General features: G+C 49.3%; 1 protein-coding gene across 1 annotated transcript; it reads right to left on the reverse strand.

The window, feature by feature from the left end:
- Nucleotides 1-8,645: 8,645 nt before the first annotated feature.
- On the reverse strand, nucleotides 8,646-23,990 carry LOC149339954 (disintegrin and metalloproteinase domain-containing protein 10 homolog). Its single transcript, XM_089551025.1, has 7 exons — nucleotides 23,639-23,990; nucleotides 20,921-21,267; nucleotides 19,137-19,390; nucleotides 16,337-16,507; nucleotides 15,614-15,712; nucleotides 13,834-14,021; nucleotides 8,646-9,088 (listed from the first exon to the last, which is right to left on the reverse strand). Exons 1-7 carry the CDS (start codon nucleotides 23,988-23,990, stop codon nucleotides 8,838-8,840), a joined length of 1,662 nt encoding a protein of 553 aa, XP_089407151.1. The 3' UTR covers nucleotides 8,646-8,837.
- Between the last annotated feature and the right edge of the window lie 587 nt (nucleotides 23,991-24,577).

The raw sequence follows: 24,577 nt of genomic DNA on the forward strand, positions 1-24,577 counted from the left end.
GTGACGTGGAATGCTTCCACTCTGACGACTGGGATCTGGTTTCCGGGTCGTACCTGTACACCCAAGACTCGTCACTAGTGATTATGATGTTGATGAAGTCGGGGTCACTGTTTGCGGAATCCAGCATGTCCCGTGAGACTTCAACACGAAGCTGCTTTTGCTCCACCGTGAGCAGCTTCGGCACGAATTTCGCCGCAACTCTCTCCATGGCCAAATCTTCGGTGATAATGGAATGTGCGGAGAAATTGCTCATGTCCACCTCTTCCTCAATTTCTCGGATAGTCACGCGACAGTCCCGCATCACCATAGCGTTCAGTTCGGCAATGACCTGGTTATTTTGGCATGTTGATGGCCGATTGGAGCGTGGCTCGTTCTCCACCGATGTGCGGCCATCTTTAAAACAATTGTAACACTGCTTAAACTGTGTGCTGCTCATAGCATCTTCACCGAAAGCCGTCTGAATATTTCGAATGGTTTCCACTCGGCTGTCGCCAAGTTTATGGCAAAATTTGTTGCAGTAGCGCTGCTCCTTTCACTCCGCCATTTTCCTTGCAATAAAAAACCGACGAGAGCACTGCACACTGCCTCACTCAAACGCTGCTTCCCAGTGACTGACGCTATCGGCAGGCGGGAAAAAATTCATGCATGCGCATGAAGGTTCAAGGTCGCCTGATGCAAGCGCGCTTGTCTCATATCCATCAGGTGTTCGCAGAAAAAAATAATAAATTCGGATACTTTTCTAACAGACCTCGTACTTTCTCATCAGTGCGTTTGACCAGCGAAGCTGCTGCATGCTTTGCGATTTGTGTTTTTGCTATTTGCGATGCAATGAAGAGAAACCACAAACACCTATGCGGAGCGCTCTTGGATGGCTTCTCGCTGCAGGTGATGTACATGGCCACTGGATGTAACGTGATGTTTTACGTCAACGACGACGTCGCTTACGTCACAAGTGAGCTGCTAAAGCTTCGCTGCAAAAAAAAAAAAAAAAAAAAAGGAAGTCGCGTGGCGCTTACTATTCGACGTGGCGAATCTTACCGCTAGCTGGTGGTGCGAAATGCTCGACTGATTTTATTGATCGCCCTTTCCGACCCCGCACCACGGAATTTCCGTGCACCTCACTTCCTTGACCCGCGTCGCGAGCGCAAACTTCGAGGTCCTAGCGAGCCTCGCATTTCCGATTTCGCGTTTAGGTGCCTTGTTCTTACCTCTCACGTTTTTAACCAAGAAACGGACGGGCTGGCAGCGGACCCTCTCCGCAGATGCAGAGGCTCGAGTTTCTGCGTGACGCCATAAAAATTCAACCGCCGACCGCGGCGGTTGAATTTCTATGGAGGCGAAATTCTAGAGGCCCGTGTACTGTGCGATGTCAATGCACGTTAGAGTACCCCAGGTGGTCGAAATTTCCGGAGCCCTTCACTACGGCGTCTCTCATAGCCTCAGTCGCTTCGGGACGTTAAACCTTATAAACTAACCAACCATTTTGCCTCAGCCATAGCAATCCTTTCACCGCTTCTGTTCTGACACGTCGACGCATTTGTATATGGGGAATAATGTCCCATAGTGACACGTGGGCTATGAGGGGCGCCGTAGTGGATGGTGCCGCCTGGGGTTGGTTAACGTGCGCTGACGTCGCACAGCACGTGAGCGCCTTTTGCCTTTCGCCTCCATGGAAATGCCGGTCCCGTGACGTCGGCGCATTTTGTCGCTGCATTGGGTTCGAACAGAGCGCAATACGGCTCTGGGTTCCATCGGTCCGACAGATCTGCCACGACGACACGCCACGCAGCAGCCCGTCTCTTTATAGCCGCGTTTACATGGCTGTATGCGACAGAAGCGCATCGCAGCGAGCTGACGCAGCGGCCTCTGCTAGGAGCCACTGTTTGCATAGCAGTGCATCGAAGCTTTCGCGATGGTGGTGCCGCCCTGCTTCGCAGCTGGAAGTTAATTAAGGCATGGCACATTTCTAGTCTTACAGCTCACGTGAAAGCTCCTCCGCCGACTCGCCCGGTCCGCCGAAAATGCTGCGACTATAGGGTGCCTCGAAGTCGGCGCGAGAAAAACCGGTCGGAGAAAAACTCCTCTGTCTCCTCTTCATCTGACTCGCACTTGTGATGGTCATGCAGTCGCAGATGCGCTGGTGCAAACGCCGACATGGGCATTGCGGAGCCATTTGAACGCGCAATTAAGAGCTATGGCGCTCTCAAACTCTGCTAGCCGAATTCGAACCCAACTCTGCACCGTGGTGCAGAGTAACCAAGTCAGAAACTTGCCCATGCGGCTATTTGTGTTTGATCAGTGGCGGTTTATTGGCAGTTGCAGTGATGCGTGGCGTCATCATCGCTTTCGTCACATTTCAAACCAGTTAGTACTGATCACTCGTCGCGCCTTGATAGTAATAAGCGGCTGTATTTTTAGAGCGATAGCCCTTTATATAGGAGGCTTTCCGCGGGCATCAACGTGATTAAAGCACTGCATACGAGCCTCATTCTGGAGCCTGGCCCGAGACTCAAAGACCGAGCCTGGCCCAGGCACGCTACTTCAAGCTCGGGTCCTATAGTTCTAAAAAACAGGAAGATCATCGTTTTTATTTATTTTTTTTTTGTCATTTGGCGCAGTTTTAAAAATGTTGCATTTATGGAAGGAAGTAAAACACTAAGATGTGCTCTGCCGCCATCAAGATGCAATTTGTACCTCTGTTTCGGCAGGAGATACAGAAAAGCGCGTTTGCTTGTTCTTACAGAAATATGACAGTACGAAATATTATTACATTATTCAATATTATTATTTGAATTCGAGCTTGCCTGTTTCCGCTGTAAATCAGGCCATCGACGACAATGAGAAAGTGCAGTTGGTGAGTATAACATGAATAAAGATATAAGCTCTCAATGGCAAACTGTGCCGCCATTGCGGGAAATGCGCTGCGATATGTCTTGAAGTGTCAGTATATTAGTATAAATGCAAAAGTCCGTCTCTATTTCGGCTGCAGCGCAGCACTGGCTTCCAGGTTTGTCGAGTGCTGAACACGGGCTCCTGAGCAGCCACTTCCCGGCGCTTTTTAGGGTTATGGGCATTCCTGGAGCAGCCGACGAAGCGTAGGGCCAAGTGTTCTGCGCTGAAAGGCATCGAAAACGGGAAGAGGGGAAAGGCAAAATGAAAGCATGCGGGGATGTCGCTCGATTAAATCATTACAAAACTCTCAGCTTAAACAAGCGCCAGTGCAATCATAAAAAAAGGTGGTGGTCTAGGAATGACAACTGAGGCCAAAAGCGAAATGAAGCTCGATCGTCATTCCCAGTCAAAAAGGAACCAGCCAAACCACAATCGGAGCGGACTGAATCCGATTGGCTCCAGTTGTGTTCTGGCCAACCCGAATTTGTCTTTTTTAGCTCGGATGGGGTGCTACACAGTGAGGAGAACAAGTTCGAATGGGTTGAAGGACGTTTTGCGTGACGGTCGTGTGCATCAGAACCGCCCTACTCTCTAAACGTGAATACACCTACATGGAAGTAGAAAGGGAGCAAAGTTGTCCTCTAGCGCACACAAGGGTGTGCACTAGAGGACAACTTTGCTCCCTTTCTACTCCTTTCTGTCTAGAGTGTATTGTTAGCGCTTCTCACTTCGAAGGCATCCGCGTCTATTTCGGCTACCGCTATCTGGCGTTGCTGACTGGCGGCCCTTGACAGGAACACGTAATTATCCCGACGAGAAAGTACGCACTAGAACAGCCTAGAAATATGCGACACGTCGTGCTCAGTCTTGGCAACATACTGCGAATGTCTAATTCTTCGCAAGTTCAGTATTTTGCGAATTGGGGCAGAGTTGGCAAAGTCGCCAAATCAGAATACTTCGCGGACACTAAATTTCGCTGAGGCAGAAGTAATAGAGTCTTTATCGCTGCAATTGCCTAGATTATTCGCGGCACCCAGGAACTCCGGAACAGGGGTGGCAAGGGGGGCGGTCGCCTCCCCCCCCTCCACCCTCCCAGCCGCCAACTGTACGTGCTCAGACCCGATTTCTGACAAACGCTTCAATTCTGAGCCGTCATTAATGTAAAGCACAATGTGGCTGAGCTGGTTGTCTTCATATAAAACTTTTCATTTGAGTAATCATGTCCCAACAGAAGTCATTGATTTATTGACCCGTCTTCACGAGCATCATTAATAGAATTGAACAGATTGTGCGCAAACGATTTTAATGCAGTCGATCACCCCTCGCGTGTAATCCTTATATAAAGCTGCGAATTTCGTTTTAAGTTGTATATTCGTAAAGAAAATGCACTTTTGAACGTTGCCGATTTAGGAAAAATAAACAGAAACAAAAAATGAAAAACCAGACATTCATAGATAAAAAATAACAAAAACTAAGTCTTCCCTCCGTACTAAAAAGTTCTGGAGCCCCTGATGGAACCAGCTTTGCCAGGGTCTATGTGGTTAGCGAAAAACGCGAAAATTAAATCGCCGCGAAAATTAAGTCGTTTACAGTGCAGTCGAGCCCACTTATAACGGCCGCAGTTGTAGCGAACGCTCGGTTATTAAGAACGAGGGTGGTGCTACCGTCAGAATACATGGTGGAGCAATGGTATTACGTCTGAGGTTTGGTTTGGTTTATGGGGTTTAACGTCCCAAAGCGACTAAGGCTATGAGAGACGACGTAGTGGAGGGCTCCGGAAATTTCGACCACCTGGGGTTCTTTAACGTGCACTGACATCGCACAGTACACGGGCCTCTAGAATTTCTCCTCCAAAGAAATTCAGCCGCCGCGACCGGGATCGAACCCGCGTCTTTCGGGCCAGCAGCCGAGCACCATAGCCACTGAGCCACCGCGGCGGCTTATATTACGTCTGAGATACGACGAAAGGCCTTAAAGAGCTGAAGTTATTAGAGCGGACGAGGACGCGCCGCAAATTCGGCCCTGCTGTCGTATAACGCACGCTTCTGCAGTGTGGAGACCAACAAGGTGTCCTAGCTTCGGTGACATCCCTTCCCCTTTCCAAAACAACGTGGTGGCCCGTGAAAAAAAAAAAAAAGTCGGCATTCAATCCTTCGGCCAAGCGCGCACCTACAGGCTGCAGTGTCATTCGGCGCATGCATGTTGGTAAGCAGTTCTCTGCCATTTTATTTTGTCCGCACAAGACGCGACAGAAAGCCATCTATGAGCATGCGCACTCATTTTTTTATGTATTTTATTTATTTATCCAAGTTATCCCTAAAGGCCCTCCAGAAGTGGGTATTACATGGTGGGGACAATCATATTAGTAAACGCGATAAATTTCAACAAATAAGTGTAGCAAAAAACGTTAATTAAAACATAAGGCATAACGCAAAGGAAAAATGAACACTAACAAAAACAGCAAACTTTTACACATTTCCGTCACAGCGAAGAAGCTCTTGGAATTTTTTATTGTCAGTTTCTGTGGCCATGACTGATGGCAAACTGTTCCATTCAATGATAGTACGGGGAATAAATGAATTGGCGTAAGACGATGAATCGGCGTGGAAAAATGGCATCAGGTGACTGAAACAAATCACTGCGAAGGGATGGGTGGTGATAAAGGTTATGAAAAAGGATTAGAAACCCTTATGCTTCTGTTATGCTTCTGTTCACTGCAGGTAACATTTCTTAGTTGCGAGCAGTTGTGATGTCGGCATTCTTCATTTTTATGCTCATTTTGCTGTCAGTGTACGCGCGCATATACGTTTCTACATTGTAGTAGTGTTTTTTATTATCTCTTTTTTCTATGGCTTTCTACGGTAGACACAGCGTGTGACTACCGTTAGTGTTTATCTCCCAAAGTGTGCTATTGATGCCAGTGTTCTTGTGTTATGTGCCCGTCTTGCTTCTATATGCCTGAACAGCGCGAGCTTGTACAAAGCATTTTTCTTTCTTTTTTTCCCTTTCTTCTCGGAGTTAATCTGCTCAAGCAGGCGGGTGACACTACTGTTATCATTATCATGTCTTGTCGCGCTTTTCTTGCGCATTCTTCACAATGTATGCTCACTCCTGCCAAAGGCCTTCTGCGAAGGCTGGCAATACCTCTGAAATAAAAAAAGGATGGTGTAGTGATGTAAAAGTCATGCCTCTATTTGCCTAATCAGAAATGCATTCACCCGAAGCTTGTAGTTTTTCACGTAGTTGACTGTGACCTGCATTTCTATTTTCTTTTGAAGTGTGCTCATTACATTTTTGTTTGAAACCCCCCCCCCCCCCCCCCCCCCCCGCCATCCCCTCGAACTTTAATGCTGAATGGCATTGTGGGTATCTGATAAGCAATAAATAAATAAATACAAGCACACCGCAATTCTGCTCATTTCAATTTTTTCTCTTTTTTCGCTGAAATGAAGAATTAGGCCATAAAATTATTTTCGTGGGCAGTGTTCGCGGCAGGTGAAATCAACGCCACAAATAAAGTATAAACTGACGTTTGAAGCCGTCTGACCACAGCAGACGTTCCGCTGCTGACAGCGATTTGGTGCAACAGTACCTTGGTTTGGTCAGGTTGGCAACAGTTTTTTTAAAACAGCGCAAAAAAGACACGGACGGCGCAGATGTAGACGGGACAGCGCCTGTCCCGTCTACATGTGTGTCGTCCGTGTCTTTTTTGCGCTGTGTTTTCAAAAAAAGAATTGGTGGTCGAGGCTACTATACTGCGAATACGTCCGCATAGTGTCATTCTGTTGCGCGACGGGTAGCCATGGTAGTAGATACAAGCCACTGAGTGCGTCGCCGCAATCATCCCTCAAAGGAACCATTACTCCCTTCGAGATGTTACTGCAGAGACGCAGGCGACAGTTGAGTCTCGCCACAGACACTAGCCGATCTTCGCGAGGACTAAGTAGGTCAGTTAGTCTCCATTTACCCATCTTTAGCTCAGAGGGTGAGAGTGTAGAGACAGAGATGCATGGTCGATGGACAGCGACGAAAGGTGGGGCTAGCGGACATAAGGACAGCTTCCGAAGCTGGAAACCGTGAGCAAGCAGCTCAGTCCGCATTTCGTTAAGTTTTTACACGACCGTAAACTGCTATTTCTACTCCCGATGGCGTCTGCGCTTACCCGCAGCCGGTTGTGCTTCCGCTAGCGTCGGAGGGCGGTCTTGCTAGCCGCTCTGCTTGTGCGGATTGCTGGTGGGCGTGATGGCCGCGCAGCATCGGAAGGCCAGGGCCAGCAGCCAGCACGAGAGCGTCAGCACCAGCACTGCCCGCGGAGGGTTCGACTGCACGCGTGTATTTCGACGCACCGGTCACATTCTCGCTCACGGGTAAAGCACACGCTCAGTGAAGCACACGAGGGCTATTGGTGATCTATAGAGCACAGGAGGTTCCAGTCGGCCTTTGGTACGCTGAAACTTGGTCGCGCAGAAGTCCTTGAGGTGACTGTACTGGCGCACGGGGACTGTCGCTTCTCAGAAAGCGTTGTGTACTACCGGCTGTACCGCAGACCCGTTCGCGCTAGTAATCTACATAGAAATATACCGTTTGGCGATTTACTTCGGTCGGTATCGCGCTTGGGTCTGGTACTTGCATCTGTTGTCTGTGGCGGCATATGTTGACTAGAAGGCGGAACGAACGTCGGATGAGACTGCGCCACTCAGGTAGATAGCACTAATGCGAGCGCTATTTTGCTGCAGGGCGCTACAGTTTGCCAGCACTCTTCGATATTTTCGGTCTCGAAACTTGCCAGGATTTGAGCCCACTGCGAGAACTAGCTATCGCCCGTGACATCAGAACTACCGCACTTGTTTGCTGTTGTGCGTTTGCTCTCGACATTCGGCATCGGATCTCGTAGCGGTGCGCCACAGGAAATGCCCAGCATGTGTTAAAGTCATGGACTATAAGTGCTTGCGCACGAGCCTGTCGTGACTTGCATTTTAAGGACAACGCAGTTGAGAAGCAGAACAAAGAAAATGTATGATACGAATATCTCGGCAGTCCTGACGATGTTCGTATCATATTGAATTGGGATCTTTCTAAACAGAAAGTGAGAGGGGGAAAAATGAAAACGAGAAGTCATGAAAATAAAATATATATATATAGATGTACTCTTTTTCTTTTGCACAAATAACTCCGTGGCAGGCAAGAACGGGCGCTCATGAAGCCACTGCTGCCAGTGGTCATGTCTAATCGCAGAATGTGCAGGGCGCGATGTACTATCGCGCCCGGCCAACGTTACTAGATTACTTCCTAGCAACGTTGCGCCCGGCAGCGTGGCCGTAGCGCTTACCGGAAGCATGGTGGGGCCGGCAAGTGGCAAGGACTTTGCTGTTCCAGCAGTGACCTTTCCCCCCCTGTGTCGTCTGGTCCTGAGAGAAACATAGCGCTATCGCATCGCCAACGCTAGCGCGGCGACATTTGCGTGACAATGCATGTCACAATTGATTGCGCAGAGCAGTCGACGCGGGGGATGCGGCTGACTGGTAGAAGATCAGAATCCTTTCCACTTTGTTTTCAAGCACGCCGCTTGTTGACACCACCGTGCGTCCGGAGAGCGCTGTGACCACACGCTCGTGCGTTGCAAGTGATATTGAGCGCGACAGTACTTCTGACCAGTTGCAACTGCCGTTTTCAGCGCTTGCTTTTCGACGACGTGTTCTGCCGTTCAAATTAAACAGATAGCAGGTCGCCAATTCCAGTTATGAAGCCTTGAACCATTCTCAGTTTTTATTGGAAAGAACCTGATAACCTTCCGTATAGTTCCATTACGGATTAGCGGAAGGTTATGATGGCCGCAGATACGCGATTACACAGCCACGCAGATTAGTAATGCTGCGCAACTAATGAGCGCACATGGACTTGTCAGGCAGATGTTCGGTGGTACCACGCAGGCCTGCCCCAGCCCTCTATTTAGAGAACCCGCGAAGCGTTCGTACCACGATGAAGCTCCTGACGGCATTCATGGAGCTCGCCCCGAAGAAGAGCCGCTTCAGCTGCGTCAGGGGCCCTTCGTCGTCCACGGCTCGGCAACGGAGGAAGACGTCGCAGTATCCGGCCAGGTCGTTGCAGGGCGAGCCCGGGGGAAGCTTCAGGCCGCACAGCGCCGCACGTGCCGTGGGCGAGGACAGCTCGCAGCCGGGCTTGCACGAGCCGGACTCTGTGCCGAAAAAGACAATGGGCCACCGGGATGTGCTGCAGCGTTTCACTTCGGCAGCTAAGGCGCAGATATCAATTCAGATTAGCCCGGTGGCAGATCATAACTATAGTCATTCGTTTTCGGGTAAAACCCTGTTTTACCCGCTTCTTGCTCCTCGAGATTTCTGAAAAATAGGTCCAAGCCGGATTTCTACACCAAAATGCACGTTCAAGGCAATGTAGTTCGCCTCCGCACAAAGCTGAAAGAACCACACAAAAGACTCGCGGATGTCTTGCATTCTTTTCAGGGCAGTGTTTCCGTTATTTGCTCGTTATTTTTGGCCCCTTTTGACGCTTATCATGGAGTGGCTTAATCTGAGGATATAGATTCGAAAAGAAGCTAGTGTGTTTTAGAGGTCAGAACATGCACTAACCTCATGAAAAACCGGCAACATTGTATGACTACGAGCTACCCAGATGACTACGAGCTACCCAGGCTAACGAGGTCCTTCTCCAATGATGCTGTGCGTTTGCAATGGTCGCTTTGGTGTTGGATGATCGAGTTCGTTCGCAGTGTATGCAAGCAAAGACAGGAAGAGATGATGATGACAGTTGATTTTTATGGCGCGAGGGTATCTGCGGCCAAAGAGCGCCATGGCACAAGGTATTTTCCTTTGCTCAAGGTAGGGTCAAAGACCCATTTCCGAAGCATTTCACCCTGAATAAGCTGAACACCAGGCCAGGCGAAACTTGCACCAATTGTATCACCGGCGGGTACCCGGCGGCACTGGGTATCGAACCCCGCACCTCCCGCATGCGTGGCGGATGCTCAACCACTAGACCACCTCTGTGGTTAAAGGCCTACTTGACCGAAATTTTTCAAACCGTAAAAAGGTTGTTTTTTCATAGTACACCCCCGTATTATGCTACCCACAAAACATTACGCTCCAGTTTCAAGCAGTTACGGTGCTAACGACTCGCAAAAATCAGAGTTTTCAATACCGAAACTGGAAAAACGGGCGCCATTGCCGCCCGCCGGAAGTGACGCATGTTTGAGACTACTCCGGACGGGTTCGGAGAGTCTGCTCGTTGCGGCTCGAGCAAAGCGCTGGTAGCGGTAGCGCGTGCAGCACTTTGTGCGATAAATACTGGTTATATGTGAAAACACACATCTTGAAACGGATGAAACGCCCTAGAACAAGTTTTAAACGTTTTTTGTTTGCTGTAGTAGACTAGAAAAGTCCTGGCTCAACCTCAGTGAAGATGATCGCGCCGCAATGCTTGTGAGCGCTGTTTGCCTGGCACTATTCGATTACAGCTTGTGCAAAGTTCGGATATAGCGGAGGAAGGAAGCATATTCAAATGGAGGCCAAGTAGAAGTGCTTCTATTATAAAGTCGGCTTTTTGAGCGGGCACGCGCGTGCCAACAGCACATGTGCGCTCTGCTGTGCGTGCAATATGGTTTTTGTTGTCTTGATAAAAAAAAATGACCTGCCTTCTCCTTTTCCTTCTCATTTTTCTCCCCCGTCGAAAGGTATTCTTGCCTGTGCACAGAAATTTGGAACAGGTGCTGTGAACGCCAGTTAAATCAATAAAAACAGATGGATGTGTAAAAATAGAGCTGAAGAGAATTAAGTGCTGCGTTAAGCGAAAGAATATGCCAGAAGCAAAATTTGTGTTGCAAAATAAATATATATTTTTCTCTTCGAGGACTGTGGCATCAGTGCGGTGCCGATGGTGGGCTGGTTTATCTTTGCGCGCCTCGGTCGGGCAAGCACTGCGCGTTGCGAAATACATGTCGATTCAAATGAACAGAAACTTATGCGTTGCGTTCATTACAGTATTTACCTAGAACCACTTAAAGCCCGTGTACTGCAGGGACGGAAAGGTTTTTCTAATCTTTTCAAACCACACAGCTGGGCAGAACGACGTGGTTGCCGAACCCCAGTCGACCGTATACGCCCACCGCGCAAATTACCGTAAGTGTCTCTAACCAAACATATAAATTTGATATTTATATGTTATGGATCACCAACTAGCCCTTACCCTACTGAATAAAATCAAAATTCTTTGAAAAGATTATCATTCAAATAAAATGCGTGCAGTTCTCTGGGGTCTTGGAGACGCGTCTCGAATGGTAACGCTGAAGCTTCCTGTAATCGACCTCAAGTGTGAATGCCGTGAGGCAGTAAGAAAGTCGACGTTTTCAGTAACGCTTGTGTGGCCTTCCAGGACTCTCAGCCCGGCCTGCAATAAACGGGTGTGCATATGTTGATTACTTTTCAGACGAACCAGACCTCTCCTTAGACCTCTGCCTGGTGTAAATAACGTGCCGTCAAAAGGGCGTTGCTCGATGAGCAAAGCCGTCCACTTTAACTTCTGGACCGGCTTAGCTAGCTTGTGACAAGCGGTTCCCCCCTCCTCTTTATACCCCCGATTAGAGACGCCTCGAAGCCTTCGGTTCGTGGCATGCTTTGCCGATCGGGCCAGAAAGACGTACGGTGCTCTGATGCATGATGTAGACGGGGACAGGACTATTGACAAAGCCCAACCCACAAAAGGGGTTAGCGCGAGGCAGAAGCGTCAGTCACCCACCATTATCTTTTTTGAAGAAGAGGGGGGAATTCGCGTTAAAACCTGAGCTCCAGACAGCTGACACCAGCTTTCGAGATCGGGGGTGAAGGGCAGTGGACGAGAGGTATACATGGTACTTTTCGCATTCCTCGTATTCCCTTCCGCGGCCATGCATTTCGTCTACATGATGCCAGCAGTTTATTTTTCTCGGATACCATCGAGCTTCGCGGTGAAAACAGCCAGAAACGCGCCAGAAGAAGAGCTTACAAGGCGCGCGCACTCACTTCAGAACGCCTGAAACTGGCGAGCCGGCGATGCCGGTGTCTCAAATGTGCGTCATTTCCGGTCAGGTTTGTTAGTTGTTCAGCACACCGCTAGGGGTCTGCGTCGTCTGCTACAGAGGTTTTTGAACGCTTCTAACTAAAATTCTAGACGCTTCACAGCACTAATATTAAATATAAATATTGTTAATAACATGCACACTATATCGAGCGCAAAATTAGCCGACGTAAAGTTTCGGTCAAGTAGGCCTTTAAGACAGAAAGTTCTTGTATATTCGCATAAGTACTGCACATGAGAGTGGCAACGTGCATGAGGAAAAAATTCTAAAAATGAAACAAAAATAGATGCTTCATTCGGGCAACAGTTTCTTGATGCGACTAGCTGTCATTTCTAGGCTCTTTAAAAACACGGTTAGCAATGAATAGACCATATTAAGTCGCGTACAAAAAAAGGGACGTCACTTATAATTTTTTCAGCAAAACTTTTGTTTACTTTTATCTCTTTATGGTCCTCAAAACCTTGCATGATGTTGACAAACCGTTATGTTCCAGCGTGCGACTATATTTTTTTCTTGTGTGTGTGTGTGAGCCCGCATCCTGTAAGTGTCCACTAAATGGAAATGTTCACTTCGACTCGCGATTAGAGTCCTCCTAAGTGGCGTTTACATTGCTACGACAAGTCGAAAAGAGACTTTTTTTTCGTGTCGACGCTATGTAAACGGCTCACTTCTCTAAGTAGTCGCAGAAGTGTTACTGCACCTTCCAGAAATGGGCGTAAATGCGAAGGCACTTCGCAGTGAAGCAAGCAGGGAGTTGTGGGAGCCTCCAGGAAGTGCTAAAAAACTTTCCGATTGACCGGCTGTGTCGGCATGGTTTTTTTCTCGGAGCAAGAACTGGTGAAGCCGGTGGGAAACCGGAAGTAGCTTGAGCGGGAAGCCTTGGCCAAGCCGCAGCCTCTACTCTCAGCTTCGTCACAGTGAGGCACCACCATGGCGTCGATTTGCACGCATGTGAACGGTGACATCGCATCGACCGCTGCGTCAACCGCATGGATGCGACGCTGTTCGACCGCAGCCCTGTAAACGCCGCTTCGTATGCGGAAGTGACTACTAGGGCACCCTAGGAAGTGACGGGCGCGTGGCGACACCTGACACGTTTTTTTTTTCCTGTTACGTGGCCAAGGCTGGAAGTGCACTCGCTATTTCATTAGTAATTCAAGTGCAGAAGTGATCGAGTATCAAAAAAAAAAAACTTGTGTTACGAATAATTGCGATGTATATTAAAATTTTTCGAAGCGGGGGAAGGCGTCTGTGCTTGATTTAGAGGCGATAGGAGCTTCTGTGCAGCTAACATTATCCGAGACGACGGTGGCTGCGCTTGGCGGTTTTGAAGCTAGAAGACGTGCCTTTTAGGCCGCACGCATTTGGGCCTAAATAAAGAAAAAATTCGCTGTGGCTTAGCTTGGTTAAGCCCGGTAATTGCGAAAGCAATATCCGTACCTACGCCATGGTACAGCTGGTAGTGTAGCTGGTGGTGGAGCTTGCGGTTAGACTTGTGGTGATGCATACAATCCAATGCAATTCAATCCAATTCAATCCACTCCTATCCAATCCAATGTAATCTAATCTAACCTAATGTAATCTAATCCAATCCAGTTCAATTCAATCTAATCTAATCCAATCTAATGCAATCAAGGTCAAATGAAGGTCGATGGTGGTCACGGCCGCGGCACGGCAACGGCGTGAAAGTGCAAGTAGTATTGCTTTCGCAATAAAAAGAAATAAAGAAATAGCCAGCGGTCACGTTTTGTAGTCACTGTCCTCGTCTCCTGCGTCGATTGTCGGTCGATTAAACGCAAGTGATAGAAGAAGCAAACGTATAGACCTCGAAGCCAATGGCATATGGCGCATACCTTCCTGGCAGGCGACCAGGCAGAGCTGCTGCGGGGTGAAGCGGGCGCCGGTGAGCGCGCACTCGCGCAGCCCGTACTTGACGCACACCGAGTGTGAGCACTCGCCCTGGACGCACACGCGGCTGCCATTGGCGCACGGGGTCATGTCGGCCTTGGCCGGTCCCGGTGCGCACTGCGCGTGGCCTCCGCTGCGCTCACCGTCAAGGGCGACCACATTCTCGACGCGCTCGTTTTCAGTAGCATGCTGACTAGACACATTATATGGTGGTTAAGATCAGCCAAAGGATAGCTGGTCCGCCTCTTAAATCTGCATAACTTCCTATGTCGTTGCCTGGTGACTAGAACAAAGTTCTGCAATTAGCTTTCTCCCCAAAGCTTTTTGCAAAGCACATTAAAACTGACTTTAGCGGACGTCAGAGAACAGGCGAACTTTGTTAACTAGTGAAGCGATTAACTAAATTCTTACAGTTAAGGTTTTAACTATTGCCTATAGGCCCCTGACTGCAATGAATTGTGTCGAAAACGCGATTACCCTCGCCGCTGTGGCTCGAAAAAATTTGGTTGCATTGCGCCAAAACACATCCGGTTTCGAAAAACATGCTGGTGAAGCAAGCCGTCCAGTGCATATAACTATTCGAAATATAATTATTTTTTCGAGCCACAGCGCCAAGGGTGATCGATCAAAATTCTAAAAACTGATATGGCTATTACAAACGGCCGGCTACAAATCTAATTGGAATCAGGTGCCTACCTGTAATAGTTAAAAAGTTAACTATTAGAATTTAGTGAATCACTTCACTAGTTAACATGATTCGCCTGGTTTTTGACGTCCGCCAGAACTGGTATTTTTATGCCGTAAAAAGCTTCTATTTACTTGCCACAAAGCGTTTCAGACAAACACAGAATGGTTAACTGCGGGGATGGCCACTCTAAGTGCACTAAAAAACTTGGGTGGCCTGAACCCCAGTCTTAAAGGAAAAAGCGTGATAGCCTTTAGGTTCCCCGCTGTGGTCTCTGCAATGAGTCTGTAGCGTTCTTTTCGTGATTTTCCTGCCAAAACTCTGGTTGGAAGCGCTTCCATTGGCATAATATCACGCATCCGTCATCACCTTCTATAGAATGTCCGAATACCTTCCATTGGATTATCATATGGAATTATACTAATCCAACCCACTAATCCGCCGTAATCCACCCAGTAATCCACCTTAAACCATTTTTTGGGGGGGAATTTTTGGGAGACGAGCCAACTTCCAAATTTTTGAGGTCCACTTGCCATATGGGAAAGATTGCTCACAATCCGGTGGCCAGGTTGCCACCTGCCGCGGTGGGAAGCTTATGATGACGTCACAGTGTCAGGTGACCTATCTTGTCCAATCAGGATGGTCCATCAAAGCAGATTGTGATGAAGGGACAAGGTCACGTTACCTCTCTCGACTGGTCGGGGAATTTCGTTACGGAGAAACGGGAAACGGCATGACAACGTCTAAACGCTATTGCATTAAAAACACTGCTCCATGCTTTCCTTGGTTTCAATGACTGTTGGCTTCCTTCGCATATGTAAGTCTTCATTGTTTGATCGGTGGTCGCCTTCAGTGTGAAACTTCTGATAGACTTCAATCGGGAAGAACTTCTCAAGTCGATTCCAGTCAAAGCGCCATTGCAGCCAAAGTGAAGTATAGCCAGGAGACCTGGCGCGCAGCACTACCTGGCTGCAGCGGTCGGCTCTATGGCATGAACGCATTCGTGTTTTTTTTTTCTTCTCTCGCTAGATAAAGGATACTCGCAGAAAGAGCGCCCCCTGCACTCGGTCTCCTCGCCGCACGCGGTAGACGAGTTCTTGAAGTCGCACTGCTCGTCGCAACACTGGCCGGCCGACGGGCTGCAGACGAGAGCAGTGGAGGTTAGAGGCAGCTCGTACTGCATGCACTTCAGGCTTACCATGCTCGGTCTAAATTGATCTAACGCTGTTTGTTTACGCAAGAAGACTGAAAGGAACAATGGGCTTAGCTAACTGATGGGTTGCTTTTTCCAGCACCAGCACTTTTATTGCAGTCTGACCGACAGACACGCTAGGGAAAATTTTATTTGTCGTATTTGGCCGGGACAAACTTTACAACTTTCAACTCGCTCGAGATTTACGCTTGACGCGGACTCTTGTTCGGAGGCGTAGTACAGAGCTGCGGCGCTTCTGGCGACGTCTAACTATAAATTAGACTGCCTGGTTCGTCAAAAATACATGATGATTTTAACGGAGCAAGGCCAGCTTGAACAAAAAGTGGCATGACATGTAACTGCTTGCGCATTTTCCAAGCATTTCAGCCCAGATCATTTCGCATGGCAGCACTGTTCGGTGCAGTCGAAGTCGTGCATGCCGCAGTCGCACTCCTTAAACAAATTTACTCACTCCTCAGTCCGCCTACTCAAGCGTCTCCCCTACCTACGCTGCAGCTAACTCGAAACAACCGACTCGTCTAGCAGTGGTAAAAAGGGTAGATCTGCTCACCTGCAGTCGGCGCCGACGCGCAGGGTGCACGCAGGCGCGCCGGCGGCGTTGTGCCTCGCATGGCAGCACTGTTCGGTGCAGTCGGAGTCGTGCATGCCGCAGTCGCACTCCTCGCCTTCCTCGACCACGCCGTTGCCGCAGATGGGCCCGCTGTCAGCTGCGTGAGTCGGCCTCTTATGCACCGCAGGTCAACTCCGCAAGGCTGCTAGGGAGCCTAGTAGTAATCTCGCCCTGTATATACATTTTGATCTCTCCAATGTGTGCCGCAAACTTTTTTAATGCGCCCCATTGCCGACCTGAAGTAGTCACGTTGAAACACGCTCAGCAAGCGGCATTTAATTTGTGAGTTTTAAGGAAATTTTGGCAAGCGCCCTCGAAGTTCAGTTGCGCAGAGTGATTCAGGCGTGCCGACTCATACGGGCCATGTTAAAGGACTATAGACATCAAATTTTTGCTTTTGTGATTTCTTCTTTCAAACGATGCGTCAGACATTGGTATATATGGAGCTCACCGTGGTATTCGCCCACGGCCGCTAAATAATTTGTCATTTAATTTCTTTACGCTGTTTCAGTTTCATCAACCGAACGATAGATGTGACGTGTAGTTGAACCTTAGGTCGCGTGAGGCACAAAGCTAAAAACGGCAATACAACAGCTGATACGTCTTTTTTGTAATTCTAGCTCTCGAAGAAGGCTGGTTTAAGTGCTGTAGTGACTTAAAACTATACGTATCAGCGTTTATGTTTAAGTTTTTCCGTGGCTCACGTGACCTAAAGTTCAAGTGCACGTCACAGCCATCGTAAGATTGATGAAACCGAAACAGCACGAGAGAATAAATCCAATTATAAATTATTTAGCGGTCGTAGACGAATACCACGCGGCTATCCATTTATTCTAATGCATAACGCTTCATTTTAAAGAAGAAAACGTGCAATAAATTAGGCGTCTATAATCCTTCAAGGTGAGTTGTCCGGTTGTATCCCACGAGATTTGTGTGACACTAGTAAGCTGAGCAACGTACAGTCTTTGTCAAATACACACCAGCCGCCAAGTTTGCGTCAGAGCTGTGCATTGTGGCTCATCCTAAATTGCCAGCGCTCTAAATAATGCGAATGCAAGATAAACGCTCGTCACTATCAGTCCGGAGCTTAAGACTTTACTTCACTATGTGGTAACAGCATACCTCTTGTCTGCTTCTGAATTCAGTGGCCGAATCGGTCACAGTTAACGTGCAGCTCATTTTTCTGTTCGACAACGAATGTTCTTGCAGTCCTTCAAAAATAAATTTAGCTGTTTTCCGGATTGTTTGTAGAATTCAAGCACTGGCTCTTAATCTGCAGAAGTAAAAGGGCGAGTTAAAAACCTAATCTCCGGCAAGCGCTCTAGCTACTTTATTGATATTAGTGCCATTTACTATGTCCCTAACCCTGTCCTTTCTCCCTATCGCTCCCCTCTTTTATTTCACCACCCTGTCTACGCTGGCCGCACCTCAGGTACTTCAGTATCCGCTAGCAGATGCCGCTGCCGGCAAAAATCTTTTCCTTTCGTTCTTTTTAAGTAAATAACCGCATTCTACTGTGGTCGGATACAAGTCAAGAAAAAAGTGGCTTTTCCGCGCCAAAGGATCTCCTTCCATCCAATGGCGCCGGCTGATCCTCATGAGCCTGAGCTGGGCAATGCAGGGAGGCGACTATCCCTGACATTGCAGGGAGGGAGGGGACTATCCCCTTTCATCTATCACTCCCTACATTATCACGCTGGCAGGTTCATGAGATTCGGCCCACGCCATATGGGCTGGAAGGGGATCTTTTGACGGGGAAAAGCCGCCTTTTTATGGACTGGCATTCTACGGTACTGTTACTAGCGCTGTTCCTCACCATGGGCGGGGAGATTCGGCATGTCATATGAGATCGGTGTGTCAGAGTTGCCTCATTACAGGCGCTTGCGAGCTGCCGAAGCGCTGAGTTCCCGAGCGGTGCTTTGTTACAGAAGCCATATTTGGAGGCAGCAAGGTTTGTTAAAGTGGGCCTGAAAAGACAAATTAGATGCTCGCAAGGAGAAGTTAGGAGCAGAAAAAAAATGGCTGAGGCTTAGCTAAGGTTAAGCCTAGTCAGATGCGAAGCATATTGATGGCTAGGCTTGGTAAAGTTCCTCGCTTTGTTCTTCAGTTGTTGTAGAACGTTGTCGCCGAGCCGCATATTGAGCACGCCGCTTAGCCAGACGTTCATCCCGCTCTTCATCGGTCTCTGTGGCACGCTGAAGCTTTCGCTTCTCGTTCAAATCAGCCCTGCTTCTAGGCGGCATCCCAACACCTGGCCGCCTCGTAAGTGCCCGGAGAGCGAGGCAAGCTCAGCTTTATACCGCTGCTGTAGCGTCACGTGGTCAGCTGCAGCGCCTGTGATGTGGAGCCTCCACCGCCGCGGCCGACCGCGCGAGCCGGCAGCCCATCCTCCTCTGCTGTGACGTCATGTTGTCACGTGGTCAGCCGCCGCGCCTCTGATGTGGAGCCTCCACCGCCGCGGCCGACCGCGCGAGCCGGCAGCCCATCTCTCCTCTGCTGTGACGTCATGTTGTCACGTGGTGTCACGTGGTCACGCTAAAGGTCAATGGTAGCTCCACCGCCGCGCTCGACGGGCTGTAGTGTAGCTCTAGTAATATGCTTCGCATAAAAAAATGTACAAGTCTGTGGGGACAGTTCTTTTCAAACCACCAGATGCCACTAGCACGCAAATAGCTTTGGGACGTCTCTTCACTGTCACCACTGACACGCCGGACTAGATAGCGGAATTTCCGGCCCTGACTGATCCTCCCCCCCGAAGCCGCGAAAGACGTCCTGCGTGTGCGAGTGATGCTTGCCGAGAAAGCAGTTTTCGCGAGGGCTGTCGCCAGCGATCATGGGCACCAGGACACTGCGGATGCTCTCCAGGCTGCACGGTGAGAACTTGTCATTGTTGGGCTTCTTGGCTGGAGCGGCCGACGGGAACATGATGTAGTTGCCGACCTCGCCGCACGGGGCGCACTTGCTGTAGCAGGAACGGCCCGAGGGAGCGTCGTGCTGCGCAGGCGTAATGTCACCGTTTTGTGCTGCTGTTGCGCAACCGTTGCTCACTTCAGGAATGGGAAAAGATTGCGCACAAACACTGTTTCCCGGTGATCCCATTTGTCTCTGCCATTGACTCTTAAATGTCTGCTTTGCAGGGGAAGCAAAATTCAGGAGCGACGCTTACACGATGCCGCGCAGTCTCTGTCCAGGCACACAACTCTGTACTCATGTGACTCTGCCATTACCTTTCTTTATTTCCCTCTCCCTCCTTTTTGGAGTGCTTGGCTTCACTCAGGCTGGCGACAGTTTATCAGCGGGCCTTTGAAAGTAATGGTCCATTCTTATGATATGTAGGAAAATACTTCTTTTAAAGCATTTCCATCGATCGCATCGAACTGTTGAGACTGCCATAGAAAACAATGGGGAACTCTTCTGACGACAGCAAAAAGCGCTAACAGAAAGAAAAGACTGCCTTTGGGTGATATCTGCGGATATATTAATTGTTATAGTGAAATCTTACACTATATGAAAAAATTGCGCTCATAAACGGTTTCCCGCTCAAAAATGCTTTTGTCCTGAGTAGTTGTTGGGTATAAGTTGGCTTTTTGTACAACACAGACTGTCAATGGAGCAGACTTTGTCCTGTCTGACCTACAATCAAGCCCGAAACATCTTGATCACGGTCTACGAATCGAAACAAATCGCCTGTTCATTCTACAGGACTGAGCGAAAGGGCTACAGGTGTGAAACTAAAACAGAGGAAGCTGCTGAGACGGCAGGAAATTCAAAACAATAGCGCAGCCAGGCGACCAGGCAACACGCTAAGCCCGGCTGTATAGCTGCCAGTTTGTACCAGGTCATGGAACAGAACAGTTACCGGGTTGTGTCTCGTAACAGTTTTGTCACGGGAACAGGCTCACAAGATTCTGTTGGTGTCCATGGAACCAACTTCGCATACATTAACTGCAAAACTGAGTAGTTCCGTTATTTTGGTGGAGCTCCTTATTTAGCCTGGGGTCGGGGTGTTTAGCTTTAGCTGGCCTTATTTACTGAGCACGATGCCAGGAAAGACGGTAGCAAATAACCCTGTAATATTTGTTTGCCAATGCTTGCGAAAAATAAGAATTAGGCGTTTATTTGAAAATCTGTCTCGGTTTCACAGCGAACTTTGTTATACGGAGCCCTCGCCGTATTCAGCGTAGACCGTCGAGATTCGGTCACGTAACGGTCACGTGCCAGCACGTGAGATACTGGGATACTGTTATTGTATCCCAGGTTGCCACAAGGTCTGAATGTCAAACTGTACCGTAGGCCTTGACCATTAGCAAATGACAGGCAGCAGCACAGCTTTCGCTGAGTTGAGCGAGTTACTAAGCAGAGCAAAACACTTGGTAATTTGTTCACCCCACTCTCCCCTGTGTGAACCTAGCAGTGGTGTCTGCGTTAAGGAGGCAGGTTTTGTCAGCGACGTGACAAGCGTAACAGCCCCGTTGCCGCTGCATCCATCTTGCGCATCGTGGTGAGGAGGGTAGGGTAAGGTACCTCGGCGCCGAAGTTGTGCCCCAGCTCGTGGCAGAAGACCATCTCGGAAACCGCGGCCGCCACGAACGAGTTGTAGTTGAGGAACGTGAGCACGCCAACGTTGGTGCTCAGGGTGAGCACCTGGGTGCTGCCGCCAACCGACACCGCGGACGGCCTCGCCTTCTCGCAAACGCCGCCCTGGTTCTCTGCGATAGCCGTGCACGGGAGTGAAGTTAGCAGGAAGGGGGAAGAAGAACTCACGCGTAAATAACATGCAGATAAATCTATTAAAGGTGTACACTGAGACGAACTGAAGCTGGCCTGTGTTGTTAGATGATCACGTTCTGACGACAGCGAGGCCACGCTTACTGGTAAGGGAACTTTTATTAGCTAGAAAAGGCAAAAAAAAAAAAAACTAAATACAGATGTCTCCACCATACCGGCCGATTTCGCAGATTACCTGCGGCGCGTCGACAGGTTTTACTGCATGGATCCCAGAGGCTATATATAGGCTGCACCGCCATTTCCTTCAAAGCGGTGATCACGGAGTCTTTTTTAGGTATAGACATTAAGTGCCGCTGTCGAGTGGTGGGAAATTTTTCAATGTAATTTTCGCAGTAACAAATGCGGCTTTTGGTGCCGGACGAATGTCAACATACCCAGAAAGAGCCATGGAACCGATTTTCACTAAGAATAAAAATTGGACGGGGCTGTACTTGGCGTGTCTCTAATAGTAGTGCAGTCCTGTAACACAGTTGCGTTACGGCGATGAATGCCGAGCAAATGCGGCTGTCTGATGGTGCAATAGAACAACGAAAACAAAGTATCAGACTCCTCGCCCTCTTCTCGAACGAAGATATGGGAGCAATTGTACGTATAGTGATTGTAGAAGGGGCTCTCGGCAATTTCTGACGCATTTTTTCCCGCCAGAAAAGCGCTTGTAATTCGCCCTTTGTATTTCGCGTGATCTGGAAGTTATCGGTGACGGCGTTCGTGATATCACAGGGCCACTTCACACCGACGAGCGAAACCGGAACTATTTGACGCCGATACTTATTTTTCATGACAAAAATATTGTGTGAAGTAAAAAAGAAGTGCTCGAAAAATGTTGCGGAAATACCAAGCGCCATGAGTAAAAAGCTATTGTGGATGTGTGTGTGTGTGCGCGCATGCGTGTGTGTCCTGTTGCGAAACGCGACCGTCACGTATCGCCACAATTAGGGTTCGAGATTATCTGCCACGTGCTGTCGCGTTCCCTTTCATAAAGCTCACGACAGTACCCCTAGCGGCGGTTGACTCCCGCACGCGAGTATCGCGGTGTCTTAGAAATACACCACATTTCAAATGACGTTCCCTTCACAAACCGTCATAGGATGCACTTGGATAGTAATGCGAAAATATTACTAGTCCCATTACGAGGAAACCCGGCGGTGTGTTAGTGTGTGTACTAGCAGATGACAGGAAAGTCCCAGCGGTGGCAAAAAAAATAAGGTGACGTCATCAACAAGCCGTAGGACGTACACAGCAAGACGAGCATCGCCATTTCCAATCTTGTTGTTGCGACTGAGAGAAGGATGAAAAGAAAAGTGCACGGGCCTGCCGACTGGCTCGAGCCGAGTCACCACCGCTGCCACGTGCAGATAGAGGAGAGTTAAAAGATAAGAGGAAAGAGTGAAAGAAGAGACGTCGCAACAACCGCGTCTGCCGAAGCGAAGACGCTGGCTGAAACAACAGATATCCCATAAACCCTCCTAATCTTTCAATCATATACATGTTGCTCGTCTATATATATATATATATTGTAACGTGGCGGCCAGCCGAAGAATGAGACGTGGTGAACCATGAACGAGAGATGATTTAATGGCCGCTGGCCTAGCGCGAGCGCTCCGTCCCGCGCCACTGCCAGCTTCGTCTTCGTCACACTACCCGGGGCCTCCGAGCGATCGTCCCGATCGGTGACGAACAGACGGCGAAATGACGATGGTCTAGAGGGGGGGTTGAACAGGATGTAGAAGATGGTGCAGTGCTGGCCGTGAGAAAGATGAGAGAATGAGTCCCGGTCCACGAAGCATACGGGCCGGAGGGTGCCAGGAGCTGACGGCCGAGGTCCGTGGACGCACCGGACGGCAGGGGCAGGGGGGCGGTGTCTTCACGTGTGGGTCTTGGGTCTCGGGTCGGTCGGGTCTCGGGTCGGTCGGGTCACGGGTCGGTGGGGTCTCGGGGCGGTGGGGTCTTGTGTCGTCGTGTCTTGTGGTCCGGGTGGGGGACGGGGCTGGGGTGAGCGGCGAGGTCGGTTCAGGTCGGGCGGGCTGGGGCATGGCCGGGCGGCGCGGACCAGGCACTCACGGCCGACGTCCACGGCAGGCGCAGGACACCGAAGCTCCGGGACCAGGATAGCGATGAAGGAACCCCAGCACCTCACACCAAATGTAACGTGGCGGCCAGCCGAAGAATGAGACGTGGTGAACCATGAACGAGAGATGATTTAATGGCTGCTGGCCTAGCGCGAGCGCTCCGTCCCGCGCCACTGCCAGCTTCGTCTTTATATATATATATATATATATATATATATATATATATATAGACGAACGCTCACAATGTTCACTAATGTTTACTGCTCTGAAAGATTTTGCTTATTTGTATGCTTACTGGCGCTGACCCTACTTTACACCCCCGGTCGTATCCGGTTGAGTTACTATATATGCTACCATGGTATATTGATTGCGCTGGTGCGCTCACTGTCTGCATTGGCGACCCAGGCGAGGCCGAGCAGTCCTCCGAAGAAGTCCCGGTACGTCCACGTGTAGGACAAGCAGAACTCGTCGTGGTTGGAGAGAGACGTCAGGTGCAGCAAGTAGGCAATGTCGGCGGCCGACGCGCAGAACGGATTAGCGCCAGCATCGTCACTGCCAGCGCAGCTCTGCGAGTCGTTGATCTGCGTGCCGAGTAGAAGGTGCAGTTTATGCTGCTCCTCTATCTTGCTAGCACTGCATCTCGTGAACCCGGTCGACCGCGTGAAACGTCCACTCGGTTCTGAGCTGAGACCAGGGAGCACAAATTCTCTTTCGTCCGGTTCTGTTGGGACCGACATGCCCGTTTTCTTTTGATTCACACTGAATAATCCCCACATTCTTGACACGGGTCGTGTATGAACGTAATCGAACAGAAATTATGCAGACAGGCGAACGCGCAGTCATGTATCTGGAATTGACCGCTCTGAAAGAAATGCAGTGCACATTAGTCGCAGAAGATGAACCGCATAAGAAGCGCGAGGTTAAGTACGAGCATAATCTCGGCCTGTGCCTTATCACTAGCCGGGGCACCTCCAGGGCAATCTGCAACGTTCAACACTGAGGTTTGGTTTCACTGTTTCGTATTAACGGTCGATCTGAATATTGGAATCCAGCCGCGTCCGCGAGAGGCCATTTAACTATAGGTTAGAGATATCTAAGAGGAAGGAGCAAGTAGATTATGCCAATGGGTCATTTTTGTACTTACTCCAAATTCCTCTTCTAGGCCGCAACGTGAATTCGAGTCGTTCAGCGAAACTACAAATGAGCTGTTGAATATCTGCAGCAGACAGGCGCCTATACTAGAGGGATAACTTTCTTCTTGATGCGCAGCACGCCGGCTCACCTGCGCCGCATTTTATGGCAGTTCTTGTATCAATCAATTTTT

Source organism: Amblyomma mixtum, chromosome 6 (genome assembly GCF_055824585.1).
Source record: "Amblyomma mixtum isolate Tamu chromosome 6, ASM5582458v1, whole genome shotgun sequence".
NCBI classification, from domain to species: Eukaryota; Metazoa; Arthropoda; class Arachnida; order Ixodida; family Ixodidae; genus Amblyomma; species Amblyomma mixtum.